We start from the raw sequence: 15,129 nt of genomic DNA on the forward strand, positions 1-15,129 counted from the left end.
CAGAATCTGATTTTTGAATGAAATTTACCCTTTAATGTGTAAGCGGGTCAAAAATGACCTGGTGAGGTCGTTTTCTTGCAATATCTTTGTCGATGAAAAGTTGTTATTTCATTTTCCAGCTATTTGTGAAAAAAACATTTTGATATCATTCCATTAAAATGTAAGTTGACTTTTAAAGAAATTGTAGTATTCGTATGACTACCCCAAGCTCTTTATCACTGATAATATCATACAAGAGGTGATGAAGTGCACAAACTTGGTGTAGCAACAGCTGGAGGGAAAGACTAGAAAATGTGAACAAAATGGATGTTGGCATTTTTCTATTGCTGTTCTGTGTAATATTCTTCTTTTTCAATTTTCAGAATGTTCCAAATCTGTTATAAAGTGAAAAATAAACATGTTTCAAACATGAAATCATTCTTGGGTGGACAAAATATAACACAAACAATAATACAAATGATTATTCTGTTACAGGAGGGGGTCAGAGAACCCAGGCACAGGCACAGATAGTGGCAGACAGGTGGTCCAAGGGAAAGAGGTTTTTATTTTAACAAAACAGGAACTAAACCAATACAGAAAATGGGTAACCGAACAGGGGGGAAACTGAACCAAATCTATACTAAATAAGTCACACTACTAAAACCAACACCAAGATTACAAAAACGGAAGTCTACAAAACTAAATAAAGGAAATCCAGGAGGGGGAAAGCAGCAGAGTTCATGGGGCTGAAGCAGTCCAGAGGTGGCAGGCTCGGTGGGGAACAGTATCTATGATCCGACGGGGAGTGAGAGAATGAGCAGGGTTTAAATAGTGAACAGGTGATATTGTGGGCAGGTGAGCTGATTACTGCAATGTGAGTCACCTGCAGTAATCAGCTGAGTGCAGACAGGTGAACAGGGAGAGCAAGATACAGGGACGAGAGACACAAGAGGGAAAGAGATGACAGACAGAGGGAGCCAAAGGGAGACAGGTCAAAATAGATGCAGAAAAACCAGGAAGAAGAAAGAAAGAGGGAGAAGGAACAGGAGCAGAATCACAACATATTCTTAATCAAAACGACAAAAATGGCATAAAAACACATTGATTCTTATTTGGGTTATTTTTGACCCACTTATGGAAGAGTGTAGGGTCCAATCCATTTATTTATTCATTCATATTTAAGGATTTGTATCTTTACACACATACATAATACCTAATGTGGTTATCATTGTGTTGTTATGCTTCAGAAAAATGATTCAGATAGAATTCTACAACGCAAATAAAAAAAAACTTGAGAAACTCTTAATCTACAGAATCTCTCCTGTCAGTGAAACATTTGGATTTCGTAAAGACATTATGTAGTGTAGTGATTTTATACTGAAGTATGATTTTTAGTTCTGTTTTACAGTTTTAGAGACACCCGGTCTTTGGCTGAATACTAATGATGAGTTGTCATGAGGAAAAACTTCCTGTTTTTAGTGGTTTGAATCCATGCACTGTATCTGCTGCAGTTCACCAACTGGTAACTTTTATTAAGAACACATTTTCACCACATTTTACAACAAACAATTTGTATTATTGCATTAATGACAGGAAAAGATTTTCAGTGTTACACAGGGAGTGAAACACATTAACCTGACCTGCACCAACCAGCCATGTGAACAAGGGAGAACATGTAAAGTCTATACAGAAAGGCTTCAGTCACGTTCAGAACCAGAACCGTCTTGCTCTGAGATAACAATTTAACCACTGATCTTCTCTTTGACACAAGTTGGACCTAAACAAGTTTCAACTTAACAGTATCACCCCAATGAAAAAGTATGAGTCTGACAGTCATTATTCCTCTTTTTCAATCAGTTTGTTACGTCCTGTTCTTCTGTGGAGCTCTGATGGTGCTGGTGTTGACAGTGTGACTGATGAATGATTCTCAAATGTAGCAAACATACTGAGGTCAGCTCTATTTACACTTCATCTTGATTAAACATTTCACAAAATCCCGCAGTCTTTCCTCATTTTATTAAAACTGACTGACATTTTTAATGAACAAGAATGAGTCATGTGGCAACATTTTTATTCAAAATACCCAAAACATTGCTTGTAATCAGATATATAACATCAGCTGCCTGCTCTTCATTAAAATGCTCTTTACATTGGATATAAATGACACAAAAGCCCTGATAACAGGTTGTTTAGAAGCAATGCAGCACCCCCTGTTGACCAAACAGCAGCAGAAATGGAAAATGCTACATTTTATCAGTGTGCTGATGTACAAATTGCAAGTGCATCTTTTGCAGCGCACAAAATAAAAAGCAAAGTTAAAGTTAACAATAAACAACATTTGTGTGCACTGACAGGCTAGCTACTTTATTTTACTCAGTGCAGATGTCAACGGATTGACACAACGGAAATTATCTTTTTTTTCTCCACACACACAAATGCTGTAAGCACATACACAAACGACTTTAGAAAATAAATGACTTTAAATACATTTATTTCTCTTTCCTCTAAATAAGCATCTAGTTTTGACATTCTTGACACAGTTCATACAAGCTTCCATGTAATGAATGTCTACCAACTGTTCAGTAATCTTCTCAAGTTTGCAGTGTTTAAACAGACAAAGCTTTCTTTTGGCAGATCCAGCGGTTCTTCTGAGTGCAGTTCACTGATTTCCATCCTTTATTTTGGATAGAAACAACACAATAACCATCGACAGCAGACTGTCCAGACATCCAGGAGCTGAAGAAAAGAATTGGTTAGATCAACAGTGGTAGATTTTGTGATTGAAATGATTCGAATGTGTCTCTTACTTTTCAGTCAGATCACTTCCATCAATCCACTTCCATTTCCCATCTACAGCTCTCAGGCCAATCCAGTATTGTATAAGGTTTCCGTAAGGCCAACTATTAGCATTAACATAGTTCTAAGGAAAACAGTGAGAAAGTTATCAGAGATGTTTAAATATTTGACTATAAACACACTGTAACCAACAGACTCAGTGTGTGTTCAGGTCTATGAAGAAGATTTTTCAAAATAAAAGTCACACTCTTCTCATTACCTTTTCTGCTTCAGTAGCAACAACAACCAAATCTGAATTCTTTCCACTGCAGTCTTCTTGAGCTTCTTCCCAGGTTCTCAGGTATTCATAATTCGTAGGATCATTAATTGCATAGCAGTTGGACTCGGCCGTTCGCCAGCCCTTCTGACAGGGTTCACATTCACGTTCTGCAACAACAGAGACCAACAAATAACATCAGTGCACAATCCTATCTTTATTATTAATATTTTTGTAGCTACTGGGATGTGAACACTTTCTTACTTCCTTCGTTTTTCGGGCAGTATTCATCAATGCTCCACTGAGCTCGACTGGTGTTGAACTTCTTCCAGTTTTGTATTTGTTCTGCCAGGTTATTCTTGTCCATCTCCAGCTCCTGGTTTTGTGCATTCAGTTTGTTGATATTCGTTGTGAGGTTCCGTTTTTCTGCAGTCAGGCTGGTGATGTTGCTTTCTAAGACAGCATAGGCTTGTGTCAGGTTGTCAAACTGGACTGTCAGGTTGTCGTGGTTCCTCATCAACTTCTCATTGTCTGAGCTGAGTTTGTTGTAGATTTTTGTCAGGTTGCGATTGACAGCCATTAATGCCGTTTGGTTGTCTTTTAACTGGCTCAGCTGACTTACATCATTCACATTATTTAATGTAGAAACTGCAAAATGAAAATGTGCTTTTTAAGGGACAGTAATAACACAATTCTGTTTTCTTTTAAATTTTGTGTTTGTCATTTTATCACTTTCTAAAAGAATCTCCTGCTGTTCTACTACTGATGTCCTACTTTTAGGTGAATATAGACTACTCTTGTGTTTGATTCTGTTTTAAATTTATGGGATCAACACAAATCTCACAAAAAGACTAAAACCTACAGCATGCTACTTCATCTTTCAGTACTTTATGACTCACACTGGTAATTTAAAACTCGGCCTCAAGTTTAGTGCTTCATACAAAAGATACAAATAATTACAATTCACAAAAACAGAAGGGCATTGTTGCTTTAGGTGATTATTACTGAAACGAGAATAAAATAGTGTTTTAATTTTGGGGTCTTTTTTCTACCAAGGATGTAATACTTCATGGCACCAGCACGGTATATGAAGGATTGAATTAAAAACTGACACCTGGTGCCTTCCAATACACAGTCAAAGCCTACTAGTGTGCCCAGTCTTTTGTTGATTTGCATTTTTTCAAGGGATTTATTGCCCATAACAAAAATAAAAAATCACTATGCTATAAAAACGAGTTACTGTTGCTATTGCTAATTTTAATGTTTATCTTAGTTTGTGTCATTTTTTTGTTTTTTTCAAAATTTCTCTTGATGCTAAGAAACAAAATCAGGTAGAATTTGTATTGGATCGATGGTCTTAAAACTGTTTTACTGTGCAATATAGTGGACCTCATTAATGCATAATATGCCATAAATGGTTACACAGTGTTGAAAATTATTTATAAAAAGTGTATCCAAGAACCTAACCCGTATTTTAATCACCTACTCTGCATATTTGTCTATATTCATTATTTGGTACAGAAATTAACATTGTTTGTAATAAACACAGACAATTACAAGTAGAAACTTGCTTGAAACAAACTTCTGAGCTTCTGATTGCAGCAAATGTGTGTCTAATATCAACTAAGGGTTGCTACTTAAAACTAGTCACATTCCTAAATATTTCTGTTTTTGTATACTTACTGTAGATAACAATGGCTATGATGCCCAACAGCAAAACTACACATAGAGCCCCCAAACCACAAGCCAGCTGCTGATAGCAGCGACGTCTGCTGTCTGCTTTCTTGTCTGGCAAGAATCCTGTTGAGGACAAGCAACAAATACAAATATAATTTATAATTATAATATTAGCAGTCTGAGTGAATAATAATAGTAAGTCAGAGTTTCTACAGTACAGACATTTTCTCTTTGCAATTCTATTGGTCCATGACAAAAAGTAAACGCTGTTAGGGGAATTCAAAACACAGTAGGAGATTTTTAAGTTAATAATTTGACTAACTTAAACAGTTTAAGCCTTATTTTAGCTAAAGTTAAAATTCGGAATGCATTTTAAAAAAAAAAAACAAAACAGTTTAGCTCATTTGAAAAGAATTTCATACTGACCATTATGAATAGGAAGAGCTAAAGCCAAACCTCTTTTATTGTTCATGTGGGCGATCTCTGGACTGTATAGGCAGAAGTCAGTATATAGTCCTTTACTGTGCTGCAACCCTATAGTCATCCCTTTACCTAACATATGCATAATGTCTGTCACGTAATGCATGCACAGGGATCTCATCGTTAGTTTTTTTTGGTTTGTTTAATTTGAAAATATCTTCATTTGCTATTCAAATTTATAATAGATATCACCAAGCTTTTCTGCTTGTGAGCTGTTTGACTTTAACTTTTTTTTTAAAATAACAAATAAAAGGTGATAAGTCTTTGCTCTATGAAATAATGTTTGAGCTGAATTAAACATATTTAATTCAGTAATAGTTTAAGCTTATTGCTGATAAAGCACCACTAAATATTGAGAGATCTGCCTCCTCACCACTCTTGCTAGTGTGGTTCTGTGTTTATGAGGTGTGATCCAAAAGCAGAGAATGCCTATAAACAGCAACAGCCATCTCTCATTGAAACATTGCTGCTATCCCCTTCAAACAAGTCATCTTGTTCAGTGATGCACAGCTCCTAGTGCTCCTGGCACTATTTGGTATGTTCCCTAGAAGTTCTATCCTGCTGGCCATTAGGCACCATCTGCGATGCACAATTGATTTTATTAGGGTCCGAGCACCACGAAGTGGTGCGAGGAACCTATTGAAACCCTAGGAATTATTATTATTATACTTTCTTTTTAGGCGTCGAAATCGGCCTTTTTGACGCCCTAAACATACACGAAAACGCATGAAAATCGCCACACACATCAGGACCGGCGAAAAATTTGATATTTTAGGGAAATGGCATGCGTGCGTGCCAAAATGGCTCAATAGCGCCCCCTAGAAAACTAAGAAAATTCAGCCCCCGGACCGAGTTTGACCTAGAGCTACGAAATTCGGTACACATATGTAACTCATCAAGACGCACAAAAAAGCCTCTTGCATCATTACCCATAATCCAACAGGAAGTCGGCCATTTTGAATTATGACTCATATTTTGGACATGTGTGTGGCGATTTTCATAGTTATCAAAACGCTCCGCAAAAGTCTGAAGGCGTGGAAATGGCGAGCCACGGAATGCGGCCATTTTGAAATATGATTCATATTTTGGACATTTTGTCATTTTTGGACATTTTAAAAAGCTATTAACTCAAACACCGTAACCACGAGAGAGCTCAAATTTGGTCAGGATGGACACCAGTCATGGTTGATCAAAGGTTATCAAAATACTCTGCAACAGTCTGATGGTGTGGCCATGGTGACCAGCAGAATGCGGCCATTTTGGATGTCTCGCCATGAAACAGGAAGTGCTGTCTAACTAGCCTGGACATGCATCAATCTGCCTCAAACTTTACATGTGTGATCAGAGTCCAGCCCTAATCACATCCATAGGTCGATATAGACTCACTGTCATAGCACCACCTGGCGGCCATTTTGAATTTCTCGCCATGAAACAGGAAGTCATGACTAACTAGCCTGTACATGCTCCAATTTGTCTGAAATTTTACATGTATGATCAGAGTCCGGCCCTAATCACATCTTTGTGGCACTTGGTGGCCATTTTGGATTCCTCGCCATTAAACAGGAAGTGCTGTCTTACTAGCCTGTACATGCTCCAATTTGTCTGAAATTTTACATGTATGATCAGAGTCCAGCCCTAATCACATCTTTGTGCCACTTGGCGGCCATTTTGGATTTCTCGCCATGAAACAGGAAGTGCTGTGTAACCAGCCTGTACATGCTCCAATCTGCCTGAAACTTTACTCTCTCAGTTGCAGCGCCTCCTGGTGGATATGCGTGGGCCAGTCGGGCTGCTCGGATGCGAGGACCCGTCCAACGCTGCTTGCAGCTTTTATTGGTTTAGTGGTTGGAAGTCAATAAAACATTAGCGTCAGTCAAATTGAATGCGTCAGTGGATGGAAGTGGTGGTTGCCTTGTGCTGCTCTTCACTTCACTGCAGCTCCATGGCTCCATCTGCTGGACGGACAGAAGTGCAGCAGCTGATGGCAGCTTCTTTGACCTCACGCTGCTGTCAGACCCCAGATTAGGGTTTATTTCAGATATATATAATAGAAAATAGTAATTAAAAAATAAGCGGATGTTGTATTTTTGCAGCAGTGAGTTTTACAGGGTTAAGAGCAACCAGTCAAAGGTTATTACTGAGGATTTTAAACAAAAACATTCAGGCAAACAGTTAACACCATAGGGTGCCTGACATGTTTGTTTTTTTTCCGGGTCGATACAGATTTTTTTTCTAATCAAGGAGATCAATAACCAAGATTTGGAATCACTACACATTTGCAGAAAAAATAAAGTTTTTGAACAGCACATAAAGTTAAGTTAAAATTAAAATAATCACGAGTTGCAGCCTTTGCTTATTTATGTTTTACATGCTGAAGTTGTCCTTCAGTGTTTCACTGATCAGATTGTGCTGTGGGCAGGAACAAGATCAGAGGGAGGCAGCTGCAGCAGACCCAAAGTAGTTTCACATTCATTTATCTGATCAGATTTCAGGGGGCTTTTTTTTTTTTTTTTTTTTAAGAAATGGGACCAATAATTGAAAACATGCTAAATATCAGATGGGATCATTGGTGTCACAGGACATCTGCAGACACAGGTCAAAGATTACAAGGAGTTTATTTAACGAATGAAACTAAAACCAACACAGAAAGGATAACTAAACCAAGGTGAAAACAAAAAGGGGAAACCAGACTAATTGTAGGAGAAAGGTTCTGGTTTCAAAGTCTCTGGTCTGGCAGAGAGCGGAAGAATGAAGAACCGGGCCTTCGTGGATTAAGGTGATTGAGAACAGATGAATCAACCCCCACACCTGTGAGAGAGATGGATGGATGGATGGATGGATGGATGGATAGATAGGTAGGGAGGTAGATGGACCATAGATAGATGGATGGATAGGTAGATTCTGCAGTGGGGAAATTTTCAGTGTGGCAGTAGCAGATAGGAAAAAAAGTAAAAAGAAAAGCAGCACTCAGTGCACAGATATAAATAGATGCTTTCTCCTTAGAGAAGAAATAGAAATGCTTGTAAAAAAAAAAAAAACCTTGTGAAATTGCACATATTGACTTATTTACATTTTATTGCAGTTACTTCATGGGTGATCTGAACTACTGGGAGCAGGTTTGATTGAACACAGTCTGACTGCTGCAGGAAGGAAGGACCTCCTTCAAACATTGTGGGTGAAGCAGTCTGTCCCTGAAGGAGCTGCCGGTGATGGTCCTGTTTCCTGCAGGGGGTGGGAGATGTCCTCCATGATAGACAACAGCTTTGTCATCATCCTCCTGTCTAACACCAGCCCAGGACAGAGCTTGCTTTCTTAACCAGTTTCTTTAGTCTCTTCCTGTCTGCAGCCGTGATGCTGCTGCTCCAGCAGACCACTCCATACAGGATGGCTGATACCACCACACAACCATAAAAGGTCCTCAGAATTGCTCCCTGCACCCCGAAGGACCTCAGTTTCCTGAGCAGGTGAAGTCTGTTCTGACCTTTCTTACACTGTGCGTTGGTGTTCTATCTCTAGACATGTTTGAATGTCTTTATCAATAAATGGTCAAACACATGTTGAGTGTCAGTTCAGCTCTTTGTTCCACACATGTATATGTTCCTATGTGATTGGTGTCTTGCAGTCAGAGTGTAAAGAATTGAAGCTGTCAGAGGCTTTCTGTGGTGAAGAGGCTGCAGGACATCAGCTGCTCCAACAGGTGACGCCTTTGTTCTTTGGCTCCAACCAGAACCAGCAATAAATCAGCATGAGCTGCAGCTTATCCACCTCATAGAGTGTATAATAAAGAAACCAAGAGGTTTTAGTTGATAGCTGTCTCTAGTGAATGACCAGCAGTGTCTTGTTCAGGTTGTGAGGAGAAGTAAAAAGCTTACAGCAGCTGGTATTCCCAGGTAGTCTCCCATCCAAATACTAACCAGGCCCAACCCTGCTTAGCTTTGCAGATCAGATGAGATTGGGTGTATTCAGTCTCAGAAACAAACCTGCAATGTAAGTTCTGTACCTCACATGATTCAAATCTCCACTCACACCTTTTATTTGTCCTTTGATTGCTCCAGTACTGATTGATGCCATCATTTAAGCCAATTTACAACAACACCTTGTAGGAAATGTGGTGCAGAGGTAAGTTCTGTGCCTCACATGTTGAAGGTCCATGGTTCAAATCCCCACTCACACTTTTTATGTGTCCTTTGGATGCTCCAGTACTAATTGCTAGCATCATTTAAGCAAAGTTAGAGCAGCATCTTGTAGGACAGGTGGTGTAGAGGTAAGTTTTTTGCCTGGCATGTTGAAGGTGCCCGGTTGAAATCCACCTTAGTACCTTTATTATCTTCACCTCCTTAATAGTTTTGTGTACCATCATTTATGAAAACTAACAGTTACACCCAGCAGGAAGGATAGCGCAGTGGTAAGTTATCTGCCTGTCATCCAGGAGGTTTTTGGTTCGAATCCAGCCCAGGGCTCTTTTGACACTTTTTAAGATAAGATAAAGATAAGATAAAGTTCTTTATTTCTCCCCACTCCAGGGGAAATTTACATTGTTACAGCAGCTTTATTTACAATATATACATACTTTGGCTGTATGACAACCTCTTTCAACCATCATTACAACAAAGTCCAGGAAGGACCTTGTGTGAAAGATAGCTCACACATAGGTTGTGTGTCTGTCATGTGGAGGGTCACGGTTCGAATCCCCACTGGGAACCTTGCGGAGGATGATAGCGGAGTGGAAAGGTTGTGGTCTGTGGTGTGGAGTGTCAGTGGATTGGAGTTGAAGGGTGGTTCCTGGCAAGACCAAGAAGTTGCCCGAAAAAGGTAAAGAGCGTAAAGAGCGTAAAGAGCGTAAAGAGCGTAAAGAGCGTAAAGAGCGTAAAGAGCGTAAAGAGCGTAAAGAGCGTAAAGAGCGTAAAGAGCGTAAAGAGCGTAAAGAGCGTAAAGAGCGTAAAGAGCGTAAAGAGCGTAAAGAGCGTAAAGAGCGTAAAGAGCGTAAAGAGCGTAAAGAGCGTAAAGAGCGTAAAGAGCGTAAAGAGCGTAAAGATTTTATTTTTTTGGTTTTCACGGCCACAGTTCGGGGACATAAAGGAGTTTTGTAGAGAAAGACGGATGACCCGTCCAATGCTGCTTGCAGCTTTAATTTTTAACTTGAGTTTGGACTCGACAGTTTTTGTCAGGAGGTTGGACTTTAGGCTTTGTGCTGGAGGGTTGAACCCTGATTTCCAAGATGTTCTAAGTGTACAGACCTCTTGAGTCCTGAGGAGATGAGCTTTCACACAGTGTGAGGGCTGAAATTTTCGAAGTTTCACAGTAGCTGTCTGTAAACTAGAACCTTGAGATAGTCCAAGGACTCGTGTCTTCTATGTCCATGTGTAGTTGTCTGTTAGTTTGAAATGTCAGATAGTGTGAGGACTGAAATGTGCAAAGTGTCTTAGTACTTCTCTGTTAGTTAGAAATTTCTGTTTAATCGAAGCCTTAAAAGTTGTGAACATGAGTCTTGATTTCACATTTAGAGTATCCATTTGAGTTTTGGTGAGATGTTCACCTGTGTGCTATTTAGAAATGGTCCAGAAACTTTGATTGTATTCACTGAAAAGTATAGTTAGTGGTGATCAGAAGGTAACATTAGTTTGATCAATGATTTCAACTATTAGTAGACTTTATGAGGGAAGCAGTTTTGAGAAAAGAGTTATTAGTAAATCAATTCATAGTGCAACCCAGAACATTGAAAGAGGAACTGTTTGAAGAAACAACCAGATGTTTTTGTTTCAGAATAGAAAACGTTTTAAGATATGTAAATTTATTTGTTTTTTTGGATTTTGTTATTGTGTCTTCTGTGTAATTAGATATTCAAAAGTGTCACTGGTGTTTTTCAAATTTTTTGTCTGTATTTAGATTCATCTTAAAAGTGTAGTCTTGGTCTTTTGTCATTCTGTATGATTTTATAATATTAGATTAGATGTCCAAATGTTCTGTCTTTTTAATGTGTAATTGTTGAGTCAAAAGTATTATTGGATGTGATGAGTTAAAATATTATTTTCAATATTAAATGTTTAGATAAACTGTTGTAGTTTGTAATTTTAAGAACTTGTAGTAGATTTTAATGTGTAATTGTATATTTAAAGTTTTCATAGTAAATTGTGTTTAATTCCTAGTAAAAGTGTTATTGTCTTTAAGGTGTTTATTTGTAAATAAACATTTAACTATTTAAATAAGTGTAGTAGTCGCTTTCACTTTTCGTTTGGATAGGCGTAGTGAGAGACAGCCAGACAACGGGGTTAGAAATAAGAGGTAGGCCAGCGCATACAGCATGGGGTGTACAAGCGGGAGTCGAACCCGGGCCTCAGCGGCGGGGACCAAGTACATACGTCAGAGGCGTAACCCGTAGAGCTACATGAGCACATATGTTCTCGCCTTGTAAACGTGTATAAATCCCATAGAAAGTCTAGGGATAGAGTTAGGGTTACAGAGCAAGGTCCTTACAGCATTAATGAAAAATAAGGTAAATTTAATATGACACATAAATATTTTTAATATTAATACTAAGCAACAGAATAATCCGAGAAATTAATCCACGGTTTTCCCTTCAGCATTGTGGGTCTAAATATCCTCTATCGGAGACGTGCAACCACAATGCTGAAGGGAAAACCCCAACTTTATTTTATAAATTTTTTGGGTTGAGTGGCTTAATATTAAATTATGAAAAAATTTTAATTTATATATCAATTTTTTATGATACATTACAACTGTCAGGACCTACCTCTCCAACCCTAACCCTTCCCCTGGACTTCTATTGGGTTGGTACACCTTTGCTGACATGCAACATGTGTGATCATATAGCTCTGCGGGTTAAGCCACTGACGCATGTAGTAGGTCCTCAACGCTGAGGCCCTGGTTCGATTCCCGCTCGCAACCCCGTGCTGTATGAATTGTTCTCATTCTTATTTCTACCCCATTGTCTGGCTGTCTCTCACTACGCCTATCCATCAATTAACTGCAAAAGACTACAACACTTTTTTACAAATTTCCTGTTTCTTTATTAAATACAATTCTTTAATTTCTTACATCTTTTTTCCCCCCATACTTTATAAAAGTTTAATTGTCTTAACTTTTCCCATTTATTTAATTGCTTCTTTTTTATGTATTTTCTTTCTTTAATCTTCTTCTTCTTTCTAGAATTTTACACCAACCTTAAATTTTGGGTCATTTTTTGACATTTTGAAAAGCTATCAACTCAAACAGGGTAACACCGACAGATATGAAATTCAGCCAGGATGTACTCCAGGCATGGGTGATCAAAAGTTATCAAAATGCTCACCTTAAGTCTGAGGGCGTGGCCATGGCGGCCTCGTGAATTCTGATGCTTCGCCATGAAACATCAACTGCTGTGTAACTGCCCTAAACATGCTCCAATCTGCCTCAAACTTTACATGTGTGATCAGAGTCCAGTCCTGATCACATCCATAGGCCGACATGCATTCTCGGTCGCAGCGCCACCTGGTGGACGTGCGCGGATTCGCCGACCAGCAAGGATGCGAGGACCCGTCCAACGCTGCTTGCAGCTTTAATTTATTTTATTTTTTGTGTCAAAATAGTGACCTTTTCAACTTGAATTTTGCTTTGGGGTGGAGGTCACATTGAGCTAAATTTGCAGCCAGGGTCGGTGGAGCGCTATGATTGAGGGGTTGCAGCAAAAAAAAATGTGCATGGTACCTGTGATGGCATGTGTCACAATTCAGGTCATTTTTGACAAATGACTAATTCACAGCACACATTCTTCCGTCTTGGAGACTGCAAACTACTCGTCTGAAGACAGCTGTTTGGTCTCTGGGTTGTACAGTAGCTGAAGACCCTGCTTTCTTTACCACTGATAATCCCCAACATGAATGAAAGGTCAATTTGACACGTTTGCTCTCTACAAAAATTTGAGGTTCAGGGTTAAATTGCAAATAGGCACCTGCAAAATGTCAGGACAGAACTTCCAGGGCATGTTAAAAATGTGCCAGGAGAGCTGGGAGCAGTGTATCGCTGCACTAGCAGACTACTCGGCTTAACAAAAGTCAGATTTTATAATCCTGGAACTTTTTGATGTGATCTCATCCTGGTCAAGATTTGGCTTTTGCACAGTGACATGTTTTCAGTTGTTTTATAAATATATTACTGAATTTGATTATGTAAATAAACTAGCCAGTATTTCCTGCTGTGGATTTTCTTCCTGTTATTTACACACAAGATAATTGAATGCTGTGTGTGAATGTGGAGGCTGTTTAGAAGCCATGCAATTTTTCTTTGCTTATTCACAAAGCCAAGGTCACAACGTTTATACTGACACAGAATGCCTTACATAACTGAGTGTGATAAATCCAAAACGGGAGAAAAGGGGGCATTAATAAACCTCGCATATGCTAACTATCTAAATAATCTTTCTCCAGAATCACAGACTCCACCTTTAATGGCCACGTATATTTGCAGTTGTAGCAGTTCCCACAGTATTACTTAGAGTTCTCAGTTACACTTATTTTATTTTTTTCAACTTACCATTTACATCAGGATTTTGTTCAGCTGTTTGATTTGCCACTTTCACTTCATCATACACAGTTTCCTCTTCTTTTTGAGCTGAAAGGTTAAAAGATTAGTTAGTGTGTAATGCTTAATTAAAGATGACTTTCTGAGGCTTATCTTATTCGTTAAAATGACAGCGTTTTGCTTGACATTGACAAAATTATGTATCTCAAATCTTTATGATGCTTCATAGACCCTCACAGGGCAGTGAATTCATCAGTTAAAACTGAAGATGATGATGATTTCTGCCTGATGTCGACCACAGCGGAAAGAAGAAAGTCTGAATTTGTTGTATGGAGAAGCATGTAAGAAATAACTGTTTCATTCTAACCAGTTTCAGGAAGCTTTTGTCACTGAGTAATCTTTATTTAGAGTTGAATAAATGAAAAAAAAAAAGGAAACAAAAGATGGCCAATTGACATCCTGCATGCTGGAAAGACTATTTTTAATTTCCAACGCATATAAAACTTCACTCCCTTTAACGATATACTATCAGTTTTCAGACAAGATGTTATTTGCAACAATGCATTTTTATTTTTTTGAAATAAATTGACTGAGACTGCTGTAGTTTAAGTACTTAATGTTAAACATCGTCTGTAACAGTTGGTAAAAGGGTTTTAATTTGAAAGTAAAGTCTCAGCGTTGAGGGCACGATCATTTTCAACTACTTTATGCCTTTCCTAGGTTCATTTAAAGAATACACGCTTGGATTTAACCAGCGATGTAAACAAAGGTGCAGAGTCTGATGCAGATCGACAGCCTGAGTTCTAGTATCTTTCTCGCATTGTATATTTGAAAAAATTAACTCACCTTCCTGTCGGGGTTGCTTGTTAGCTTTAAATACAACTGAAGCGTAGCTAACGTCTCCGTCTGCCATCATTGCAGAATCCCTTATGAATTTTATCAGACTTTTAGACAGAGAAGTACCACTACAACTAAACCACAGGGCACCGTAATAAGAGAAGTTGCTGTTTGTCATTTGCAGCTCTGACGAACTTCTGCTTTTGGCTGAGAAAGAAATTTACATCAGCAGGGACATGGAAATGAACTCCAAAATACACATAGTGTGCTTTTGTGTTATATAGAGCGAAACTTATTAAAGGATTACAAACAATGTGCATGCTGAGAAAAGATGGCTGATATGTAATTTAAACTTTGGATGTTTGCTTGATACAGTGTGTGAGAAACAATAATCCACTCCCATACAGTCGTGTGTGTGTGTGTGTGTGTGTGTGTGTGTGTGTGTGTGTGTGTGTGTGTGTGTGTGTGTGTGTGTGTGTGTGTGTGTGTGTGTGTGTGTGCAGCTAGTCTGCTGTGCCCAGATGTGTTTGGTATTTGTAAGTTAAAAAAATATCTTGAGAACGGTCTACACTTTGCATTATTTGATG

At 38.6% G+C, this 15,129-nt stretch overlaps 1 protein-coding gene across 2 annotated transcripts; it reads right to left on the minus strand.

Annotated features, from left to right (window-relative positions):
* Positions 1-1,978: 1,978 nt before the first annotated feature.
* On the minus strand, positions 1,979-14,699 carry LOC111569547 (CD209 antigen-like protein E). 2 transcript variants are annotated; one of them, XM_055013358.1, is made up of 7 exons: positions 14,552-14,699; positions 13,718-13,795; positions 4,715-4,831; positions 3,296-3,484; positions 3,035-3,201; positions 2,787-2,899; positions 1,979-2,715 (listed from the first exon to the last, which is right to left on the minus strand). In XM_055013358.1, exons 1-7 carry the CDS (start codon positions 14,619-14,621, stop codon positions 2,586-2,588), a joined length of 864 nt encoding a protein of 287 aa, XP_054869333.1. In that variant the 5' UTR covers positions 14,622-14,699; the 3' UTR covers positions 1,979-2,585. The 2 variants fall into 2 exon arrangements, with proteins under 2 accessions (XP_054869333.1, XP_054869332.1); XM_055013357.1 differs by having other exon boundaries at positions 3,296-3,679.
* Between the last annotated feature and the right edge of the window lie 430 nt (positions 14,700-15,129).

Source organism: Amphiprion ocellaris, chromosome 9, assembly GCF_022539595.1.
Source record: "Amphiprion ocellaris isolate individual 3 ecotype Okinawa chromosome 9, ASM2253959v1, whole genome shotgun sequence".
Lineage (NCBI taxonomy): Eukaryota > Metazoa > Chordata > Actinopteri > Pomacentridae > Amphiprion > Amphiprion ocellaris.